We start from the raw sequence: 22,440 nt of genomic DNA on the forward strand, positions 1-22,440 counted from the left end.
GCTGGAGAGAATGAGATGCTCCAAAGGGCCACCCAAGTAACATCTGGATGGGAGGCATGTCTGGGCACAATGTGAATGCTGTTACAGGAGCCAATCCACACGTATCAGTTGGTGCAGTGCCAAAGACAATTCCTGATTTAAAAGTACTGATTTAAAACCAGATGATCTCATCCTGATACCATCCCTGTGCTTTTACGGTTCTGCATTCCACAGGTCACTAAATGCCAAGCTACTCTCAAACCGGGCACCAGCTCTCCTCTGTGGGTAAAAAATATTTTGAGACTCGAACTGTGCAAGACGTGGGGACAGAGCTGCAGCCTCCAGCTCTGCCTTCCAGATCAGCCACCTCGTGCTCCAGACCATAGCTAACTCCTGCAAGCCAGGAAGAGCAGAGGGGTGACAGACCAAGTATCTGGCTACTTCCCAGGCCAGGAGTAGAAAGGAGACTAAGGCAGACTGTATCGTATACAGGAGACATAGTGGCAGCAGGGAGTTTGAGGCTGGTGTCAGTTTTTGTGACTCACGTCCCACACTTGAACTTGACAGGTCATGAGACTTTTGATAACCCAGGAAAGCTTTTGCTACTTGGTATACTGAAGTGAAGACTCAGGGGACCTTCCAGTCACATTAAAAATAAAAGAAAGAAAGAAATTTGACACATTAGGAAAAGAAAGGTCTTCAAGGAAAGCTATGTAAGAAATAAAAATAATAATAATTAAATTAAAAAAAAAAAAGAACATAATCTTAGACAGTAAGAAAGAGAAAGCTTAGAAATAAAAACAAGAATGTTTCCATTACCTTTTCTGCAAGCCAGCCTAGATGCCTAATCTCTCGACTTCCAGCAATCCCTGTTTTACCCAGCTGGTCTCTGACCTCTGCAATCACCCTGGGGATGAGATCATTGACACTGGAGTGGATGGCATTGAACCAGGCCTGGGCTGTAGCTGAATCCTTACTCCTGAGAACCACGGTGTGCTTGGCATCAGGTGAATGAACTTCAATAAGTCTAGAAAAATGGGGGGGGAAAAACATTACGTTCACTCATGTACTGTTAGGTGACTGAAGTTATTACCTCACTTACTGTTAGCTATCAGTTACACAGAAGGACACTAATATCAAGACCTGGCACTAAAGACTTACCTTTGCAACACCCAGATCTAGTGAGATCCACCTAACTGGAGCCAGGTCTGAACTGTAAATTACTGATCTTTCAGAAGGGGCTGATCCGACCCCACATCTAACATGTCAATAGGAGTTTCAAAGATAAAGGCAAGGGGAGCGTTCACCCATAACTTTAAAAGATAACAAGGAAGTTTTCCCCTGGGGCTGCCCCTTCCTGCTCAGCATGACCCCAGGCTTTGCACCCTGGCAGGGCAACCACCAAGAACCACAAGGACGATGACTGCAGAGAAGCTGGGGATAAGCTGCTACCTTCTTTGGCTGTATGTCACAGCACGCCCAGAGTTTCTCAATATGCTTACTTCATACATACAGAGCTAAGTGAAGAAAAAAAATCCCTAACCCTAAATGAAGGCATTTTCTTAGGACTGCCCTGTGGTTTCAGTGACACCGCAAAGCAGAACCAGAAGCCCGGTGTAATTGGCCTTCCCCAGGAGCAACAAATTTCCCAAACGCTCCATTTAGGTCCTGCTAACAGCAGTGGCAAGAAATTGCTAACCCCAACCGTGTGATTACTGCTGACAAGCATCTTTTACGGTTTTCCAAACTCCTGTAGGGAGAGATGTTTTTTCCCCAAAAAACACATTTACTAGACCATCTCGTGGGCTTTTACCCCACAACAGTGTTTTTGAAAGCTCATCTGAACACAGCTTCCAGAAAAATGAATCCTGTCCATCATGGTCATGGGAACCGTGCCAGCACCTTCACTAACAACAACAAAAATGCTTTGAGAGACAGCTGCTGCTATTTCAGTGCTGCTCTCAGTGAGGTTATTAGTTATTAGCGGGGCTTTGTGTGCTCTTTGTAGCTTTGTGGATCACTGTTACTTGAACGTTTGATAAATAACTAAATAATAGTCTGGTTTATCATTAGGTAGTGATTATAAAACCAAGCTCTGGTCAATGCCCATCACTCAGCTCCACATCACACTGGTGTTTTTTCATTGTAAACGTACAGTGGATTCCCCTGAACGTTACCCACATGAATTCAACCTCAGATTTGAGCCTCAGGCTCTACTTCTGTCTCATGTACTGCTGCCTGATCTCCGAGACACATAATGTCTCCTTTCTGTATCAGAAAAGTAATTAGTTCAGTGGGATTTATTCAGGTTGAGGTTCAAGACAGTGCTGTAATCCAAATATTTGTTATGCAATTACAAAATCCTGCAATTTGGAGCTTAACGAACAATTAAAGAGTTTTTAATTAATTGATTAAGAGAGAGCAGAATCCAGAACAGAAGGCGACTCAATCTGCGTAGCTCTCTGGGGCTACGAGGATGAGGGCTGCTGGTCTCTTGTTTGTCCATTTTGGGAAGGGGAGGTCTCCAAGTAGACACCGCTCTAAAGATAGAAAAGGTCACGATTTTCCAAACTAAGCAGCTGAACTGTTGAGGGTTCTAAATCACTGCTTACATAGTTCAAAAAGTGGGCTGATTTTTCAGAAAGCGCTGAGCCAACACAACAGTGCACTTTGCTCGGTAAAGTCATCGGAACTCAGCACTTTCTGAAAATAAAGGCTCTTATGTAGCCGCTCCAGCAGGCACTGAAGAGTCAACCTCAGGTACCGAAAGGAAAATGCCTTGTTGGATGATGCAGATCTGTCGAATAAAAAAATTATGCTTGCAGATTAGCATTTTCCTAATCAATCCTTTCCTTTCCTTTCCTTTCCTTTCCTTTCCTTTCCTTTCCTTTCCTTTCCTTTCCTTTCCTTTCCTTTCCTTTCCTTTCCTTTCCTTTCCTTTCCTTTCCTTTCCTTTCCTTTCCTTTCCTTTCCTTTCCTTTCCTTTCCTTTCCTTTCCTTTCCTTTCCTTTCCTTTCCTTTCCTTTCCTTTCCTTTCCTTTCCTTTCCTTTCCTTTCCTTTCCTTTCTTTTTTTGTTTTCTTATCTTTTGAAACTGTATGAAAAAACATCTCCCCGACAGTTATGTCCGATGGTTGTTGAGATCTCAGCCCCCACACCTTGCTTTTTCTGCTCATCAGAAACACCGGTGGCCCAGGGAACCCTAGGGACTTGGGTTTGAGCTTGCACTTGCAGGAGCTCAGCAATGGCAACAAACTACATAGACCTGCACACTGTGGTAATTGTTGCTTACTACTTATGGAGAACTTTTTGGCACAAGATCTCAAAACATTTCACACATGCCAGTAACAGCATCCCCGTTTCACCACAGGAAAAGCACCCAGAAAAGCATCCAGAGGAGGCAGGGAACAGCACTCGTTTTGTTTTCTGCACTCTGCCTCTCATTTTAATGCTTCTTTTAAAGAGAAAAAAATACCTGGTATGTATTGTGGCATCCTGGAAAATGTTAGTGCACTGTCTGGATTTTGTGAAACAATGCTTTTTACGAAGCTTGTGGTTCCTGTAAGAGAATTCCCACCTCCAAGTCACTGCCTATCATGCTGGAAACAGAGCAGCGAACAAGTCCTATAAAGACAGAAGGATGTGCCGCTTCTGCAGCTGCAAAAGAATAGCAAGCTTGTGCCATTTCTTTTTAAGTTAGATTTTTAAACCTTTGTTTTTTAACCTTTGGTTTAAAAATAAAATTATTGAGAGCTGTAAGAGCTTCCAAATGGCAACTTGCTCCCCTACAATTTGGAATACACTAAAGTCTTACTTACAGCAAGTGGATACAAACAAGTATTTTGCTCCTTAGCTTTCATCAAAGTGTATTTCCCTTGATAGTGGCTATTCAGGTATTTCTGCGATAGTTCTGTCCCCTAAAATAATGAACATTTAGACAGCTCTTCACACTTCTTTAATTGAGTCAAAATTATGAAGTGCTATTTCAATTTGAGATCCCATAATGTATTGTAATCTATATATGTTGTATTGATATCAATTTATATATTTTAATACAGATACACACATATACAGCATCATGCTTGCAAGAATACTTGAACTATCGCCTGTCAGTGACTTCACATGGAGTTACTTTGGGCACTGCTTGCCAGTGATCAAGGTTTGATGCTGATACACTACCAGCTGCAGACAGACTACCTTGTTGCCTTAGCTGAGAGACAGGAAGATGGGACAACACGTGCTGCACTTACCTAAAGTGACTGCAGACAGGACTAAACGCTGCACTGACAGCACTGAAACTCAATCTTTTTATCTTCCACAGTGGTCCATCCCCCAGAAATATGTCTGCAAGTGTCATTTGTGTGCAGGTTGCTAGACAGGGCGCCTTGTTTTATTCATACAGTAAGGATGAAAGTCTAAACCCTCGGCTGCCTGAACTCTGCTACTACTTGCTATGAGATCTAAACTACCTTTAAGAAGCTGTCCTTACAGATTTCCCCTAAAAATCCAGAACTCCCATCTCTGCACCCACTTGATGGAGATCCTAGCAGAAACTTCTCTTATCATCTTCCTGGAAACCCAGGGGATCCTACTGCAATCACACACCAAAAGCACTACGTCCCTATAAACTCTTCTATTTTCTGCCTTTCGGTCTATGCTGCTTTGATTCACCAGTCCATTTGGATGATGCTTTTCGTTTAACAGCTGACTGATGGCATTTCCATATTTTGTGAAAAGCAAAAAAACACCGGTGACCTTAGTAAACTCCAACTCTAAAGTACTTAAATGTTTCCAAGCAGTCCAGCCATTGTGGCTTTGATTTGTTCCTTGGCTAAACTGACCACCGCTTACTGACTTCTGTTTATCTGCAGTTCAGTGATAAAGTTCCCTTAATTCCCCGCTGAATTGAAATATTTAGGGCAATGCCACAGCTGTGTTTATTCTCACACTCCACCACAGTTATGTAAATACTGCATATGGAGCTGTTTCTGATAAAGCCCATACCAACCCAAAGGAATTATATGTTAGCTCTAGATGGCTGCCAAGATGCGCGGCATCTCTCCAGCTTGGCAATGCATATGAATGATATCACATTTTCTCAGAGATCATTTGGCAAACCTCGTAATAAAAGAGTAATTTTCTCTCTCCTTCTCAAAGAGTTTCTCTGAGTGGAGGAGCATTTCCAGCATCCCATTTTCCACTCGCAGAACATGGGGGTGACACAAAACCCAGTGCCTCCAAACGCCGTAACCTTGCAAGTATGAGCCCAAACCTCTCTCTGCCTCACTGCATCCAGAGCTTTTACTTTCCCGTGGATCAGAAGAAGTTGAAAGCAAATGTTTGATAGCCCATATTCATTCCACATTTGATAAGGCCTCTGTGTAGGAGCATTCATTATCTCAGAAATACCTTTTATCAAATCTCTTGAAAGCACTTCTCCCACCACCGTTGGCTCAGGACCAACCCAGGCACTGCTTTACACTTTGTGCCTTTTCCTGGGTCAGATTATGTATTCGGTGACTGATTAAAGTGTGGAGTAAATCCCTTGAAGTTAATGATAAGCTGGAGCCAGAGTTATTCAAGTCCATCACGCTACTTTGATTTTGTCCCAGCATAGCCAGGAACAAAACACTCTGCCGTGGACTTTGCAAACTTAAAAAGGGATTGAGAGCAAAACTGCTCACACCATTTCCCCTTCATTGTCTACACATGAAATGGTAGCAAGTAATTATGTTCGTTTCTGAGTGTACAAACATGGGAGGCTTTCCAGAATAATGCTGGGGGGATTTAGTGAATACAATCAGATATGATATTTAAATAACTGTAGGTTTTTTATAAAATCATTAAAAAAAACACAAACCATTAAGGTTTTTGTTTAATGCTACATGCAGCATCAAGAGACGAACCAGGAATAAAGTATGTAAAAATAAAGCAGTGGAAATATTGGGCCCAGTCTCCAAGGAAAATATTCCACAGAGATAACATTAGGCAGTGCAACGAATTCCCCAGCCTACACTGAAGAAACCTGTGTTTGATGCACCTAAATGTAGGTGAAAGAGATTTTACAAAGCAAGCACTATTTGGCAATGGAGCAGAAGTTTTCTGTGTGACAGTCTTTAGGTCCCCTCGCTGTCACGATGGTACTCACTGTCTCGAGAGCTACTTGCTGACTTTCACCTTAGCGCAGTCACTGTAAGTGCAGTTACTCATTCCTTGGGAGCTGGATTAGACTGAGGTCCATGCAGAGGGTGCGTATATCACTAACGAGCTGTCACAGTTGATTTCATTTCTTTTTGTTGCCAGCTGGGCTTTAATAAAAGGGCTATTGATGGAGTTGTGCAGCATGCAAGTGAGGAAAGGACCTGCTGACATCACCGACATGCAGAGCACATCACGGGCTGCCTTCTCTACCCAGAACAAGTCATTTAATATCTTTTAAATATATATGGACATTAAGAAGCAGAATGCTTTCCCTGCATTGCATGAAGGACCTCTTATCTTTTTCCTTCTTCTAGTTTTCTTTCATATTCTTGTTACAACGGTACTGGTAATGCAGAAATGCCCAGTCCAGCCCTCTTCACAGCGGATTCTGCACCAAACAATGGCAAAAGTGCTGTTTCAAGGAGCAGTGGGGTCAGTTATTTGAAAATAAAAATAAATAAATAAATAAAATTAAATTAATAAAATAAAAGGGAATTAATAAAATAGGAAGGAATTATTTCAGAGGGACAGCAGGAGTTTGAGTTAACCTCAGAAAGATGCTGCTTAAAAATGAAGACCAGAAGATGCTGTGATTGGTGTGGTAAATACACTGACCGCAGATCACTGAAGCATCTCTTTGATAGAAAAAGGGAAAAAATTGCTAGAAAAAAAAATTGTCTCAGGCGCAAACACTGCACCTCTAGTAAAGCCACAGCCAACCTCAAAGCTTGCTGCTTCTGCAGTTTGAGCTGAATCTGGTCAGAGTAAAGAGTAAGTGACTAGCTGATAATAGCGGTGAATGACCTGCAGGTTGAAACAGTTCAGGGGTGAAGGCAGACAGTCTCACTTTGCTGCCTAAGTAAGATATCAGGGACTTGGAGAAGAATTAGATGTCTTTTGAGAAAGAACAAAACTGTAATAGGACCCAGGGGAAGGAGTGGGACACGATCCACAAGGAGGGATGAAAACTACTACAGAGAGGGGAGGAATGAGCAGGGCTGCTGATGGATCTGCTCTGCCTTGCTGATCAGCTATCACGGGAGAAAGTCTCGTTGGAAGAGACAAAGAGCAGGTGCACCCCAATCTAGCAGCATCTGCCTGAGTGTTTCATTCATTTATATGCCCACTTCTCGGCTTATATGAAAGAAACCTCGGGAATCACTGATTAGTTGCCAAGCGAAACAAAACAGTAGCCAGTCTGTTCAACAGCCATGACGACAAAACCCCAAATTCTCTCCCAAGAGCTGGGGAGAGAGCAACATCTGGGAGGCAGCATCCCGTCATGCTGTTGGTCTTTTCCGTGAGGGCAGGCGTGTGTCACCTCCTGGCACTCTCCCTGTGGCAGCACAGAGTTACTGAACTCATCTTCCCATTGAACAGACTCAGAGATCAGTGGAGAATCTCTTTATAAGTGATGAGAAGAAGTAACAACTTCAGTGTAACTCTCTCTGATTCCTGCTACAGGGGAAAAAAAGGATTTTCAACAAGCAGAAACGTGTGTTAAAGCAGGAATTGACAATAGGGCATTAAAATAGCTATGTCTGCGTGTACAACTTAAGCACTAAATCCCAGCCTCAGCACCTACTGACGCTGAGCTGGAGCACCTAAGCTAGCAGCCCATCATCGGAGGCTCCCCATGTGGCTGTAATTTGCAATTTGCTGAGATACAAATGACTGCAGAAGGTGAGGGAGAGAGCAGTTGTGAATACACAAGCTGAATATCCTGCTCGTTGGCTAGCAGCGGGTCAGGCAAGACTGGGCTGTAAGACTGAAATGCAGTTTGCCAACCCCCTGATAAGGGGTCTGGGAAGGCCCAGCGCAGAGCACAGGGAAAGGGGGCTCGATGTTTCTACCTGGCTACAAGCAGTACCACAAAGATGTCCTTGCGGGGACAAGGAGCATCGCAGGAAATCGAAACCCTCGTGTATCGACTTCCTTTGTTTAGCAGATCTCGGGGTGTTAAAATTGCTCTCCAACATTATTTAGCTGCAGCTTGGATGTCAGCACTTACACACCTTACATACAGACACACACAAAACACGATTAACTGCTTGCTTTCCGCTGTCCTGCCCTGCAGCACTCACAAAGCTCTTCCTTTTCCTTTAATTTGTGACATATTTCATTTGTGATTTGATTTTCTCTTTTTTCCAACAGCGTTCACTAAGTCTACTGCAGTTTTCACTTTCTTGTTCATTGCTTCACCTTGCTAGTTAGCTACTTTCTCTATCAACTTTTCTAAATTTGTTCTCCTCCCATCCCACTACGTATTTCTCAAGGCAGTTTGCTCTCATTGTTCCTGCTCCCCTGATTCATTTCAGTGACTTTCCTCTTATTTCTGTTCCTCAGCTCAATCCTCTGCAGTGGAAGCTCATTGGAAAAACTCTTTGACTTCTTCAAAATTACTCTAACTGAAACAGTGGCTGAAAAAAAAATAACATAAAACTCACCAGAATTGCTTTTTTTTTTCATTTTCTTTCTTTCTTTTTTTTTTTTTTCCTCCACTATCTTCTCATCTAAGCATTTTCATGGAAAAGAAATATTTGGGTTAAAAGTTTATTAATCAAAATCTGTCTGAAAGTCTTCTACCAGCTTCAGTTACTGCCACCTCCATACCACACACATCCTTTCCTGCCACCCACTCACCATGACACATTTTATTCCTGTCTTCAGGTCACATTCGGTCCCTTGCACAAAGACAGACACACTGAGTTTATCATGAACTTACAGATATTTTTTTCAGTAACATGTGCAAGAGTCTCTCACCCATTCTATTTGTGCTGGAGATGAGAATGACACCAGGATCTTGTCTGTCCAACAGAGAAGGATGGGAACAGAATAAAGCCCCATGTCATTATCTCAGGGGAAAAAACACAACTTGTTTTTTCGTGAAAACAAGAGATGACTAATCCCAGACCTAAAGATTCACCAGGACCTGTGAACACTGAAAGTCTCTCACAACATACTGTAACTACTGAGTTCTTCACTGATTTCTCAAACATACCACAGGGAAACTCATTGTGTGCCTAAATCCTGGCACGTACCCCCAGTAATTCAGTCCCTAGGACATCAGAAGGCTATTTTAACTATTTTAACAGAACAAAAATTAAACCCACTTTGCAGGGAAACAACCCCAAACTACAGTAACTACAAGTAAATGAACATCTGAAGTTCAAGCTGAACTGTCAATTTGGTTGTGTAAGTGAATACCCTTGCGGTTGCTCTCCTGAAAATGGTCTTTGTCTTTATTTTTTGTCAAAAAAATTAGCTGGTGATTGAACTCAAAAGCGACTGAAACCATATAGACTTCTATAGAAGGAGCACTCCTACAGAAGTGACTGGTGTAGATTTTCACAAATGATGGAAAATAACCGTTTGTAATAATGAAGAACAAAAATTAAAAAAATTACCCTTTCTGCCTAAAGACTTCAGAGCTCCAGCTCCGTTAGAAAACTGTCCCTTAGCAAGACAGACGATCACAGCTTCCAAAATACTCCAGCAATTGCAGAACTGCCCAAAGAACAATGCAGATGATTGCAAGACCATCAGACAGCCCAGCCTGAACCAATTATTAACTCTAGCAGTTAATGACTTGCCACAAAATTCTGTAAGAAAAGAAGAACTACGCTCTTGGGTCTCTCATCTGAGATCCCTAGCCCTGAATGCATTACCTAAGTAAAAAAGGAAGGTCCCACAGATGTGCAGCTCTTAAAGAGGACATTTCAATATATCAAGGAGAAGGAGTCCTTCCTTCCTCACTACCCAGCCACTCATCCATCCCACCACTGCACTCTTATCACCCCTCTGCCCACACCCCAACTTCTTCCCTCTCCCCACTGTATAACATGGGATGTTGTAAATGTTTTAATTAAATCATCTAACTTCTCCCTGTTTGAAAAGAGGGAGCACTGGGCAAATCCCAAGTACCTCCTACTTACTTGTCCCTTCCAGTAAATAGCAATTTGAGGGACAGATTGGCAGTATTATAAGGAAACCATAGCATAAGAAACATCCAGCTTTACACAAAAGGAGGATTTGGATCCGTAAGAGTAAAATAGTTTGGAGGTAAGGTTAAAAACCCAGGTTCGCCTTGATCTGAAATTCCCTACCCTTTGTGGGCAACACTGTAAAGGGCCTCGCAGTGGCAGATTATCCTTCTGTAACGCACCGTGCACACTGTGATTGCCTACTACAGCAGCGTGGCTTAAGCTCGAGGGCAGAGTCGACCAGAATTTCACCCTGATTATAGTCATTTTTTGTTCTTCTCTGGATTTGAATTAGATCCTTTCAAGTTGCTTTACTTTTATGTTGGATTGTTGATTTCTTCCCTAGCTTAACATTAATCTAAACAGATGATAAACACGGCCCACCAAGGAAAAAATAAAACAGTCACAAAAATTCTTGATATAAATCACGACTTGGACTCTTGCAGGCTCAATGACTTCTTCAAAGGACTTATTGATATTCAAATAGCAAAACATGTCTGTACCAATAATGATAATTAAGTGCTACATGCCTTTCATCCAACGATCTCAAGCTGTAGCTCTCAACAACACTGCGAATTGAGTATGCTCTCTCAATTTTGCAGAGTTTTTGTCTGAAGTCAGAGAGCAGCTCAGTAAGAGCACAAGGAGCTACACCCAAATTCCTTGCAGGGTGGGGGTGGATTTTTTATACTGGTAATGTGCCCATTACGGTATCTGTACCTTTGCTCTCTCCCCCACACATATTAAGGTCCTTTCACTTCCCTTTGCCCACCTAGAACACATGGTAACAGCAAGAGGAAAAGGAGCCAAGTTTCCTAAGCTGGAGGCCAATCCTGTTAAATACGTACTATCCATTAGGAAGGGAAGATTTCCACCTCCACAGGAAGCCCTGCAGAACCTCTGGTGTCTGCCTAGGGCTGAAGCAGCTCCCGCAAGCTGCAGTGGTGTCGGCATGGTCATGAAAATTATAGGATCATTAGGGTTGGGAAAGCCCTCCAAGATCATCTGGTCCAACCACCCCCCTACCACCAACATCACCCACTAAATCATGTCCCCAAGCACCACATCCAACCTTGCCTTGAGCACCCCCAGGGACGGGGACTCCACCACCTCCCTGGGCAACCCGTCCCAGTGCCTGACTGCTCTTTCTGAGCAGAAATGTCTCCTCATTTCCAACCTGAACCTGTCCTGGCACAACTTGAGGCCATTCCCTCTAGTCCTATCAGTGATTATATGTGAGAAGATTCCTAAACGGTTCAGCACCTCCTTAGACCTGGGTCCAGGGCTCAGTACCTCACCCTTCTGCCAGTAACCATCAGTCCCGTGTAGCGTTAGCCATCCCTTGCTGAGTCCAGTGCTACCAAACTACCTCTTTAAGAGGAGGAGACAGAAAATAAATTAAGATAAATGGTAACTGTGTTCCAGAAGAGCAGCAGTAACTCACTCTCCATACCGTGCTCCCTCTTCCCGGTCACTCTGACTTGGGGCATCGACTCCTTTGTTAGCAGGAAGCAAACACAGGCTACAAAACTGCACACCTCCATCACACTGCTCTTCAAGGAGAAGCCAGCCTTATTTTGCACACTGGTGGCTGCACGTGCCTGGCAACACCAAAGCATGGTCGTGTTTCCCAGGCAGGAGGCAGGCAGGGTGGAGGCACGAGCCACCCCATGTCCCAACTCCTCTGTGCTGCCTCCCCGCCCCACCTGGCTGCCTGCAAATCGTACAGGCACGGTCTTGAAGAGCTGCTGGAATTAAAAAGTTCAAGGTCTTTTAGTTCCTTCCTGTAATCCTGCCGAAGTACTATAGCTGTGCTTTAGATCAGCAGTGAAATTGAGTCCTGGAAGTGTGGCGGGTCCCAAACTATTCACACTCATCTTCTGCAGTTTTACTGAACAGGCACGGAATTTCTGCTTGTATTCCAGACACCACGAGTATAAATAACCAGTCAGCCTCACAGCTAAAAATGCATTGGAAAAACATTCAAGAAATCCATTTTTAGACAGTTCTGTCCTATGCTAGTGCCACAGCTCCCTGACTTCTACTTCGAGATGCTTGTATCTTTATTTCATTTTTGCATTCTCCTGCTTATGTTTGTAAGCAGCATTTGTGATTCAAGCTTTTGGTGCAAGGACTGGTTTTTACTATGTCATATTAAATCTGGTTAAAACTAAGTTTTTATTTTTTAAAAAATCACCTTTGTTCTCATTCCTTACTGCAACAAAAGTAAATATGTCCAAATTCACCAGAATTTGGTTTATATTTAAGATTTTGAAATTTCAGAATCACTCAGGGATACTTCTGCTCATGTTTACTTAACTCCTCCATAAATGTCACACCCAGTACAATTCAAAAGATCAAGTCTCACCGACTCTGATGCTGTTCACTACTTACAAGTTATTAAATAATGTAAGAAAAGGGTTTTAAAAAGAACTTGTGCAAAAGGAACCAATTTGGGGAGCGCCATTTTTGCAAGAAATCTTGCAAACACTTCAGTGAATACAGTACTTCACAATGCAAAAAAAAATAAAATCAAAGCAATGAAGCAAATTAAGTCTAGAGCTGCATTTACAGTAACCAGGTCTCAGTCTGTCTCACACCTCTCAGTCAGCCTGGGAAGCTCTGGTAATTCCCAGAAGAAGCTCAGTGCCCAGGATGAATGGATGGAATCTACCCAATCTACCACCTTTAAATGTAGCTGCTGAATTTTATCTTCTGATTATAATTCTCAGGCCAACCTTGAATGGGCACCAGATAAGAATACTTCCTCATCGGTTTCTCTGAGTGTCCTTGGTGTCATTCTGCTGGCTGAAGTCTGTGAACTGCACCTGTGCTTGCTCGAGCGCTGCCACACACAGCAGGGTGAGCCTGGCAGCCCACGTTGTGCTATTGCAGAATCGTCCTGTGCTCACTTCTAGCTTCAAAACCAGACTGACCTTCTCCCATCAAAGGGCCAAATCCTGCTGGTGGGTAAGACGATGAAAAATTCAATCCTAAAACTGGATCCCTGCTGAAGTTCTTTTGGGATCACACTGCTTCGGACTCCCATTGAATGTCACGGCTCATTCATGGCAGTACTTTTGCACCAGGTCTCAAGCACAAATCGAACAAATTTCATCTCAGACACTTATTTCCTGTTGTTTCCTTCTATTCCTTACCGTCATCACCAGAAATTGCTGAAAAGCTTTGTGTGCTGCAGTAACATTTACAGCTTATTGGCGTTAGTAGCTGTGACCATTGCTGTATGTCCCTTCACCGTGGGGACACTCCCCTGTGTGTCCTGACATCAGCCATTAGTGCTGCCACCAAGGACGCTTATCGGTGGAAACACGGGCAAACAACAGATATAAGAAGCAATTATTTTAACCGAGTTTATTCCAGCCTAAAATATAACCACGGTTCCTGTGGCTAGATGAGAATGGCACAGATGCAACTAAAATGTTCTGCAGCTTTCTCCTTTTGCCGTGTTTGTGCTGTTAAAAATATTTTCCTACACACTTAGGCTTGGCATTGGTTTGTACTACACAGTGCTTTCTCCGTGGTATCTTACAGCATTTTTAATCAGGTAACAGGGAAAACAATCCCTTATCTCACTGAGCCTGAGCTCTCACAGGCAGGTTAGGTGAAGGAGACATCAGAGAACTGCTGGCTCTAAAAGCACCAAACTTCACTCCTGCTCTGAAATAACAAGCTCACCAAACTGCTTGGGGGTCAACACAGACTTAGGATGCTCTTAACTGGGTTCAGTCTTAAGGGTGAAGAAATACTACACAAGACTACCAGATCTAGTGGGAAAACCAGACATTTAACTTTTTCCATGCCTGTTCAACCCACATTTCTCCCCAGCTTTCTAAGAGCTGGAGATGATTCAGTGTCAAACAGGTATTTCCTTCCAGGTCTTTTAAAACCGGTGTCTTCTTATGCTGAAAGTTAAACCAGCCGAGCCTGGTCCCAAAATGCTGCTGTGCCTTGATTTCAGCTGTAACCTGTTCTGGAGAAACATCTGCACTGGAAAACTCGTGCTTTCTACGTCCATGCTTGGTGTTAACCACCACTGTAAATGAGTTCAGATAGAGCCCAGGGAAGCCCTTTCATGGCCAGCATATGCTTTGGCAGCCTGCCAGTGGTGGTCTCCTAAAACCGTTCAGCAAAGTGACACCATCTGTTGTTATAAGATCTATGTGTGTCAGCTCACTGGGTTATACAGAAGTGTCATAAGCATGTAAGGACACGGTTTGGTCTTTGCTGCGAACAAAGATCCAATTATTTTGGAGGGAATCGGATTACTATCCTGGGATATATTTCAGTGGGAAAGGTTCACTGCATTACAAAAGCTTTTCCACCGGGAAATACCAGTTCCAGTATTCAGAATTGTTCAAAACCTTGCTATCAGTAAAGACATGAATCAATGGGATACTCCTACCGTTTCACCGCAGCTAGGGTGATGGTGAAGTGCTGTTTGCTTGGATGGAAAAACCAGCTTAGACTGTACCCTGTGTTGGACTACAGTAAAAATCAGAAGTCACTCTTTCCACAGGAAATGACAGCAACACAAAATGAAAACCATGATAATAAGCAATATGACTCCCACGCGTTACTTCCTAGTTACACCTAAGAATGTACACGTTTGTAGCATGCTTTGAAAGAGCTAACCCCATCACAGAATTACCATCAACATCTGCCCCTCTGAATCAGTCCTCCTGTCCCTTAAATGACATTGAGGGCCCCAAGAGTGATAAAAGCTGAGAACTATGATATGGTCAAAAAAAGAGGAGAAAGATGCTCAAAGAATTATGTCAACATGTGTAAAAGCACCGTAACATTGTGCTGATTCAAATAATATCATCTCCTTGTTTTTTTTTTTTATCAGATACACTCCATGAAATGAACCACAAACTCTCAGGCTAGTGATACAGCTGTCAAACCCTGACATCTTAAACTATATGTGAAGAAAGCTGCACCAATCAACAAGCATCTTGGTACAAAACTGAGCAAGACTGCTAGTGATAATCGCTGTTTCAAAATTGCACTTCTGTAGCGGTCAGTAACCACTTGGTGAGATGAAGAGTAGAAGCAAAGTAAGCCAGTACTAAATAATAAAGCTGGGGGTAGCACAGGGAGAAGCAAAAACCCTAAGAAGGTTTGAAATTATAAAAAAGAAAGGAAGGAAATTACACAGATACTGGTAAAGTTTCTGGATTGCAGTATAAGATAATACAGGGAAACCCATCCCTCCAAACCCCCTCCTGCTCACCCCTCTGCTCATTATTCTTGTCTGCAAAAGAAAATGTAATTTGTGCTCAGGCCTAAAGGTAAGGGCTGAGAATCAAAGGCATTCCACACAGCTTCCTGATAAGCCAGCGCACTGGAGAAAAACAAAAAGGCCATTATTTGGATGGAAGAATCAGTGTGTTTCTGACTTGACTGGTCCCTTTTCTATTAGCAGCTGTTAGAGCAGGGATCAGACAGTGCAGTGTGCTGGTGTGGTGCAGCTGTTCCACATATGTTATAAATAAGGGCTGGTAAGCTCATCCTATTTTTAACATTATGAAAAAAAAAAAAAAAAGAACAAGTCACAGAAATTCCCCATTAATGTCCTGAAAGTGGAACTTTTCTCCTATTCTTGACTTTAATATCCAGAACTGAATGGACAAAACAGGCCATTCTTAAAAAAATATTTATTAAAAAAAATAAAAGAAAATGCAGTTTAGTGGGATTACATGAGGCCAGTCTGGAATATGTAGACAATCAGTGTGTACAGTTCCCTTTCCTCCAAAAGAAGACATTCAGTCAGGGCACAAACAGAATCCTGAGTTTTTACTTCTAACAGAAATGTTGAATTTCTGCTCTGAAGAGTTCATAGAATCATAGAACCACTAAGGCTGGGAAAGCCCTCCAAGATCATCTGCTCCAACCACCCCCCTACCACCAATGTCACCCACTAAACCATGTCCCCAAGCACCACGTCCAACATTTCCCTGAACACCCCCAGGGACGGGGACTCCACCACCTACCTGGGCAACCCGTCCCAGTGCCTGACTGCTCTTTCTGAGCAGAAATGTCTCCTCATTTCCAACCTGAACCTCCCCTGGCTCAATTTGAGGCCATTCCCTCTAGTCTTATCACTGGTTACCTGTGAGAAGAGGCCAACCCCCAGCTCCCCACACCTTCCTTTCAGGTAGTCTAGCACAACCCAAAAGCTGACGTATCTCTATTTATCCAGAGCTAGGCACTCAACCCAGTGCCACGTGGCTCAGGCACAAGGACATGCCCTTCCCAAAGCAGTGCTCACTTGCCCCTTGCTGGCACCCTGTGTGTGGCTACAGCCCATCACCAGCTCCTGCTCACTGACCCCACAAATGAAGAGGCCAACAACTATTCAACACAAAGTCCCAGCCCCGAGCTCACCTGTTTTCGGGGTCTGACACCATCATGTTGCGTGTCACGTAGCACATCTTGAGTGGTATCGTTTTCCTGTCCCGGTGGATGGAGAGCGAAAGCTGCGACAGGGGGTCAGCAGATGCACAACCCAACCGGGGGGACTCTGGGGGAGGCGTCTCCCACCCGATCTCCGAAACAGGGGAGCCTTTCTTCACGTAGGGCGTTGCTTCTCTCATGTATTTCACTATAAAAAAATAAGGAAAAAGGAAAAAGAAAAGCAATAAGTAAGCAGACATTCAGTAGTTCCATCCGCTGTGAGCTCTTTGAGCTGGCTCCAACCCTCGGCACTGTTTGTTATTTCTACGTGTAGCATCACAGCATCGGAAGCTGTGCAAATACAGAAGGTCAAGATTTGATTGCAGCCCAACTCAGTACGGTACAATGAGCAAAACGGGAAAAAAAAAACAAAAAAACAGAATAGTAGAAATAAGAACATAAGGATACATGGAGTTTAAGGCCAGGAGAGCCATCTGACCTCTGCTCAAAAGGCTATAACCCCCACGGAGCAATTCTCATGTACAGAAGCTGTGGGCTGGATGAGCTACAGGGAAGTTTTTTTTAGAAAGAGACTCAATGAAGTGACAGTGAATCTATTATTCCCTTATCTAAACTGCTCCAGTGATACTCCCAGTGCATCTCACTCCTGGTTCACGCTTGTCAGCATCCTGCCACTGATCTCAGCAGCTGCTTCTGCTCGCTGGGAATCAGCTTCAGCTGATCTACTTGTACATACATCTGCGGAGTAAACACAAACCAATTCACCTATTAGCCTTCTCTTGAGGAAATAAAATTGAGTTCAAGCCTTTTGTGGTACTAGAGGGATCAGATTAGATCTGTTCTCAGCTTATTTTAAACTTTTTTTTTCAGTATGGGTAGGAAAAGTGAATGTAGTATTCCCTAACAAGCTTACTTGTGTTGTATATAAGAATTAATACCTCTTTTATATTCAATATTCCCCTTGTTATGCAAGCTAATACTGTACAGTTTTTCCTATTTTTGAATTATTTGGGGAGTTCCCGACCACTTTTGCTATCTGCCCACTCCAAAGCCGTTCTCAGTCCCCTCATGTCCCCTTTCCCAGTGATGACCCACACACCTGAGCCCACACCAGCTCTCTCGTTCAGAGCCTGGCAGAGCTCAACCAAGACAAGATCTCACATCCAAGTGCCTTTTTTAAATGCATGCAGCCAACTTACACAGACGTGGCTGCCAAAACGACTGCTGTCACTTTATTATCCTCACAGCTCAAAGAGCAACGGGATGGGCTCAAAGGGCAGGAGCACCAGGAACTTATTTGGGGACCTGATAAAAATGCCTCGAGAGAGGATTTCAAGGGGATAGTGTAAATTGTCATGTCAGCTCGGTTGAAGAGTGAATGATTTAATAACAAGAAGATGGGTGAATGACACAAGGCCATCGTGATGAGGGAGGTTGAATTAGGGAAAGCAGACTGAACTGTTTGGAGTTCAAAGTGAAAGTAGTGGAAATATTCAGAGTGGAGAACAAGACTGGTGTTTCTGTCAAAACCACAGATAAGGTGGGTGTTTTCAGCAGCAATGTTTTTACGGCACTTCATAACAGCTTTACCAAGAGAGATGATTGGGCAAAACTAGAGTGCGAATCCTGGGAGCACCCTTCCTCTAAATCACCTCGGGGTACATCTTGCCACAGTGCACTCCCTCCTTCCTTTAAAGTCTGTTATCTTCAATGATACAGACCTCTGTGTTTAGCTGTCTTATCAGATATTCCTCTCTGACAAGGTTCATTTGTGATTTATCAGAAATGCTGCCCTACCTGGTTTGATTTCTTTGTCCCACACTATCCCGGTTGAATTTCCTTTCTTTAATGCTCATAGAAACACTGTCGTCAGATTCCATGGGGCTTCCAGAAACTTATTAAGGCAAAAGGGGTTGAGACTGATATTTTATCCGTTTCTAGATACCTAATTGGATTCCACTGTTGAAAAATCTGTGCCACCCAACTTTCAAGACCAGCACTTATCCTTGGGTACTCCATAAATCATCTGATTTTCAAAGGTGTTGAAAATGGGCACTTTTTGTCATTGTTGTGCCAGTTTGGTTCTTTGCAGTTGACATCTCACTTTCAGATGTACCCATAGCCTTTGGAAATCAGAGACTGAACACATACGGATGTGGTGAAACTATGCTTGTTTCCTCTGAAGTAGTATCATCTTGTCATTAACTTAGATGGGAGGAGAGCTCAAGCTCTAAAAATGTTCTGCCAATAAAATCTGGTTTCCTCTAAGATTAAGGATTATCAATTAACCTGTTGAAAAAAAGATATCTAATGTGCTTTTGAACTGTGTTACAGCGTCATCACAGAATCACAGAACCAGAACTGTAGGGGTTGGAAGGGACCTCGAGAGATCATCGTGTCCAACCCCCCTGCCAAAGCAGGTTCCCTAGAGCAGGCTGCCCAGGTAGGCATCCAGATGGGCCTTGAATATCTCCAGAGGAAACTCCACAACCTCCCTGGGCAGCCTGTTCCAGTGTAATGCTGGCAAATGTAATGCTATAAAAAGGTCCTGGTCCCAACAGTGTAGCTATTTCACATGTGCTACTGTCATTTTCTTTCATCTGTAGCTATACGCACTAGACCTGAGCATCTTTTAATTAAAGACTGGAGAGAGGGGCAGGGGAAGGAAGGAAACCGAAAAGAACTATTTGGCTCTAAACCTAAGCTATAAGCAGGAACACAAAACGTGAATTTAATTCCCAAGATGCGGGGACAGAAAAGAGTTGTCCCTTCCCTGTGCCAAGAAGCCAAGTTTCCATGCAATGTGCCGGTGAGTTCGTGGCAGGCAGCTGAGCTATTTCAGAAACTGCTGCGAAAGGGGAAGCGTGAGCAGGAGGAGAGAGGAGAAACATAATCCTCTTTCCACAAACTGAGTCCCAAACACAGCAAAAGCCAAGCAAATTACCTGGAGGAAAAGTATCTTACAGAGACTCCAGCCATGTCCAGACTCTGAACTCCCTGACGTTTGGTTTCTACCGACTTTCAACATGAGACGGACACTGGGCCCTAAACTTACATGACTAAAGAGCCACTAAAATACCAGTAAAATATTTTGGTATATATAAATACATGTATTTAAATTTATTGGTAAAATGTTGAAGACCATTTAGCTACAAAACTCTAGAGGAGAATTAAAAAATTAAGTGAATGTATGTTTTCTGTCTAAAAAAGTGGATTTTAGTATATTTCCGCTAATTACTTCCTAACTCCCACCAACTACAAGCAGAGCTCTCCAGATTTGATGCTGAATTCCCCAGTTTTACAAAACAGACCCTACGGCTCTTGCATATTCAAATGTGTTTCATCTTTTAAAAGCCCCCTGAATGGCTACATGTAAATGTCCAAATGGAACGTGGAAATGGAACAGGTGGTGGAACTTGACCCAATTATCTTTTTTGGGGGTATTATTTGCATTTCAGAGCCATTCCTTTCCATTTGGCCCCGCAAATGCCCATAATTATATGTCCACAACGGAAGTCCATTTCATGAATTTATTGCAAATAAGGCACACGCTGTTCAGATGATACACGTTTTATCAGCAAGTATTTCCTATTTACCTCAAACTCTGGATGCAAATACTGCAGAACACTGCGTTTTATGCCTCCTATAAATAAAAATGAACGGTGACCCCATGTCTCCATTCTGCAATCTGTCCGTTAACAGGTTCTTAACCCACTTAGCAGAAAAAATGTCGATACAGCACAAATGTTGATACCAGCATATTCCTGCTCCACTCTAAACTGTCTGGGAATCTTGAACGCAGCAGTCCCTTCCACCATCAAGTTTCAAAACTAAAAACATATAATACAGACTATTGGACATTAAAGTAATGATGTTGATAAGATTCAGTTTTCAGACCATTACACTCAAGCACTACATTTCCCTTTGGATACAGTAGCATAAATCCAGGTCCTGACTGAAAGAGAAAGCAGCTACAGAGAATACTGATTTTTAAAACTGCCAATGAAGCTACCTAATAGATTAAAAGCCCCAAATGTTAGATAAAATGAAATAAGGCATGTGATTGAACAATAATTCTGAATGATGTGTAACTGCACTTTAGGCATGTTCACATATATCTAGAGGATAGGTATAAATGTATAATATAGCCACAATTACCTAATATGTACTTGTATAAGGATCTCTAAGACTACCAAACACACTCTCCAAGCACAGAAAGCAACTTGCAGGGACTGAAAAAAAATCTAATGCGTTCGTTATTGTAACTCAGTTTACTGATATGCTGTGAATCCTGTAAAGACTTGTCTAAATTCATCCATTTGATGCTATCCTTCAACCTCAGAGATCCTTATATTCAGTACTAATTAATGATCCGTGCCCTTTTGGTACACCACAAATTAGAAAGTGCGGTCAAGCAATTAAAATTCCCATCTCCAGAGCAGCCCTCCCCACGAGGAGAAGCCCAGCGGAAGTGGCGGTGAAATGAATTAATCCACTGATACGCATTGAAATACTTCACATTGATTTTTTTTGATCTGCGAGACAGGCAATGCAGCTTCCAAAAACCCACTTCATTTATATGCAGGTCCGCCAAGTCCCAAGTCGCCACAATTAATCCTTTGTTACACTTCACAGATGACTTTTTTTTTTGTTTAAGAGAAAGAAGCAAGCTTTTAATGAGACAAATGCTACAGACGGACGTGGTCAGGTTCTTGGCCAAACCGTTCTGAGGAACTGGGACTCCCCTGACACATTCAAACTGTTTCCTAGGAGGGAAAAAAAAGACCGCTGAAGAGGAGCCAGTGCTCCAGAGCAAAGCTCTTTCATTACTATAGCAATGAGGACAGGAAGAGTAGGTTTACAATACGAAAGTAAAAGGAACAACATGCCTGAATCTGCTCAAAGGAAGATAATCCAGGACCTCTCCTTTGCAGGGAAAAGCACAATCTTCTCTTTATGCATTCGTTCTCTCTAAATTAAGTAGAGTAAGTAGAAAACATCACCCAGAAGCCTCGTAAAGCTATTTTCAAAGGCTGCACTCATGTTACAGATACCTACACCCCAAACACATAGGGCGTTTGAAGTTCCCATAAATCCATATTCATCTGGTCTGATTTGTGGGTCTGGGTGAAAGCCAGTGCGGAGAAGAGCAGCTAGGCAAGTCCTCCACCATACTTAAGCCATATTATTAAGACTGCATTAAGGGATCAGCCCCTGGAGTCACTCGAGCCCATGGAATTGAACGTGATTAGATCAATTGCTTTTATCAGCTTATTCAGCAGGGAGGGGCTGTTTGACTCCTGTGCTGAAGCGAGTATGCCAGAACATCTGCCAATGTCTTGTGGGCAGCGTGGAGTGGAAAAACTTCCCTTGCAGAAATTATTCCTGGTTAGTTTGAAAGGATTTGCTAATGCAGAAGTACAGGAGGCCCATCCTGCAGGGACACAGCTCCAGCATGGAAAGGAGGAGACAAACGAAGACAAACACCTCTGATCTTCTGGACAGCACCACTGCAGGTCTGAGTGAACAAATCAGAGCCAACCAACAGTTGCTGAACTGATACTGTAAAAAGAAATTAAAAAAAAGAGGGCAGAAGCAAAACCTACAAGAAAACACCGCAGGTATTTGGGCTTCAGAAGGGCAGACTGCCTGAGCAAGTCAATCAGTCCTTCAGCATCACGATGCCATTTTGCCTGATGAAACGTTAAAACACGGTGTGGCAGGCTTGGTAAGGCACAACACAACATCCCCAAATAGTTTCCCAGCCAGTCGTAATTGAAAGGAAAAGACGTGCCAAAAAATTATAAGCTATGGCAACATAAATGCAGAGTACTTTACAC

At 43.0% G+C, this 22,440-nt stretch overlaps 1 protein-coding gene across 1 annotated transcript in view; it reads right to left on the reverse strand.

The window, feature by feature from the left end:
• Positions 1-22,440, reverse strand: part of SNTB1 (syntrophin beta 1) — a 114,970-nt gene that overhangs the window by 40,329 nt on the left and 52,201 nt on the right. The window contains exons 2-3 of the mRNA XM_068672577.1: positions 16,571-16,787; positions 799-1,006 (exon numbers count right to left, since the gene is read on the reverse strand). Coding sequence (XP_068528678.1) covers positions 799-1,006; positions 16,571-16,787 — 425 coding nt within the window. The remainder of the gene's footprint in view (positions 1-798; positions 1,007-16,570; positions 16,788-22,440) is intronic.

The sequence above is a fragment of the Anas acuta genome, chromosome 2 (assembly GCF_963932015.1).
Source record: "Anas acuta chromosome 2, bAnaAcu1.1, whole genome shotgun sequence".
NCBI classification, from domain to species: domain Eukaryota; kingdom Metazoa; phylum Chordata; class Aves; order Anseriformes; family Anatidae; genus Anas; species Anas acuta.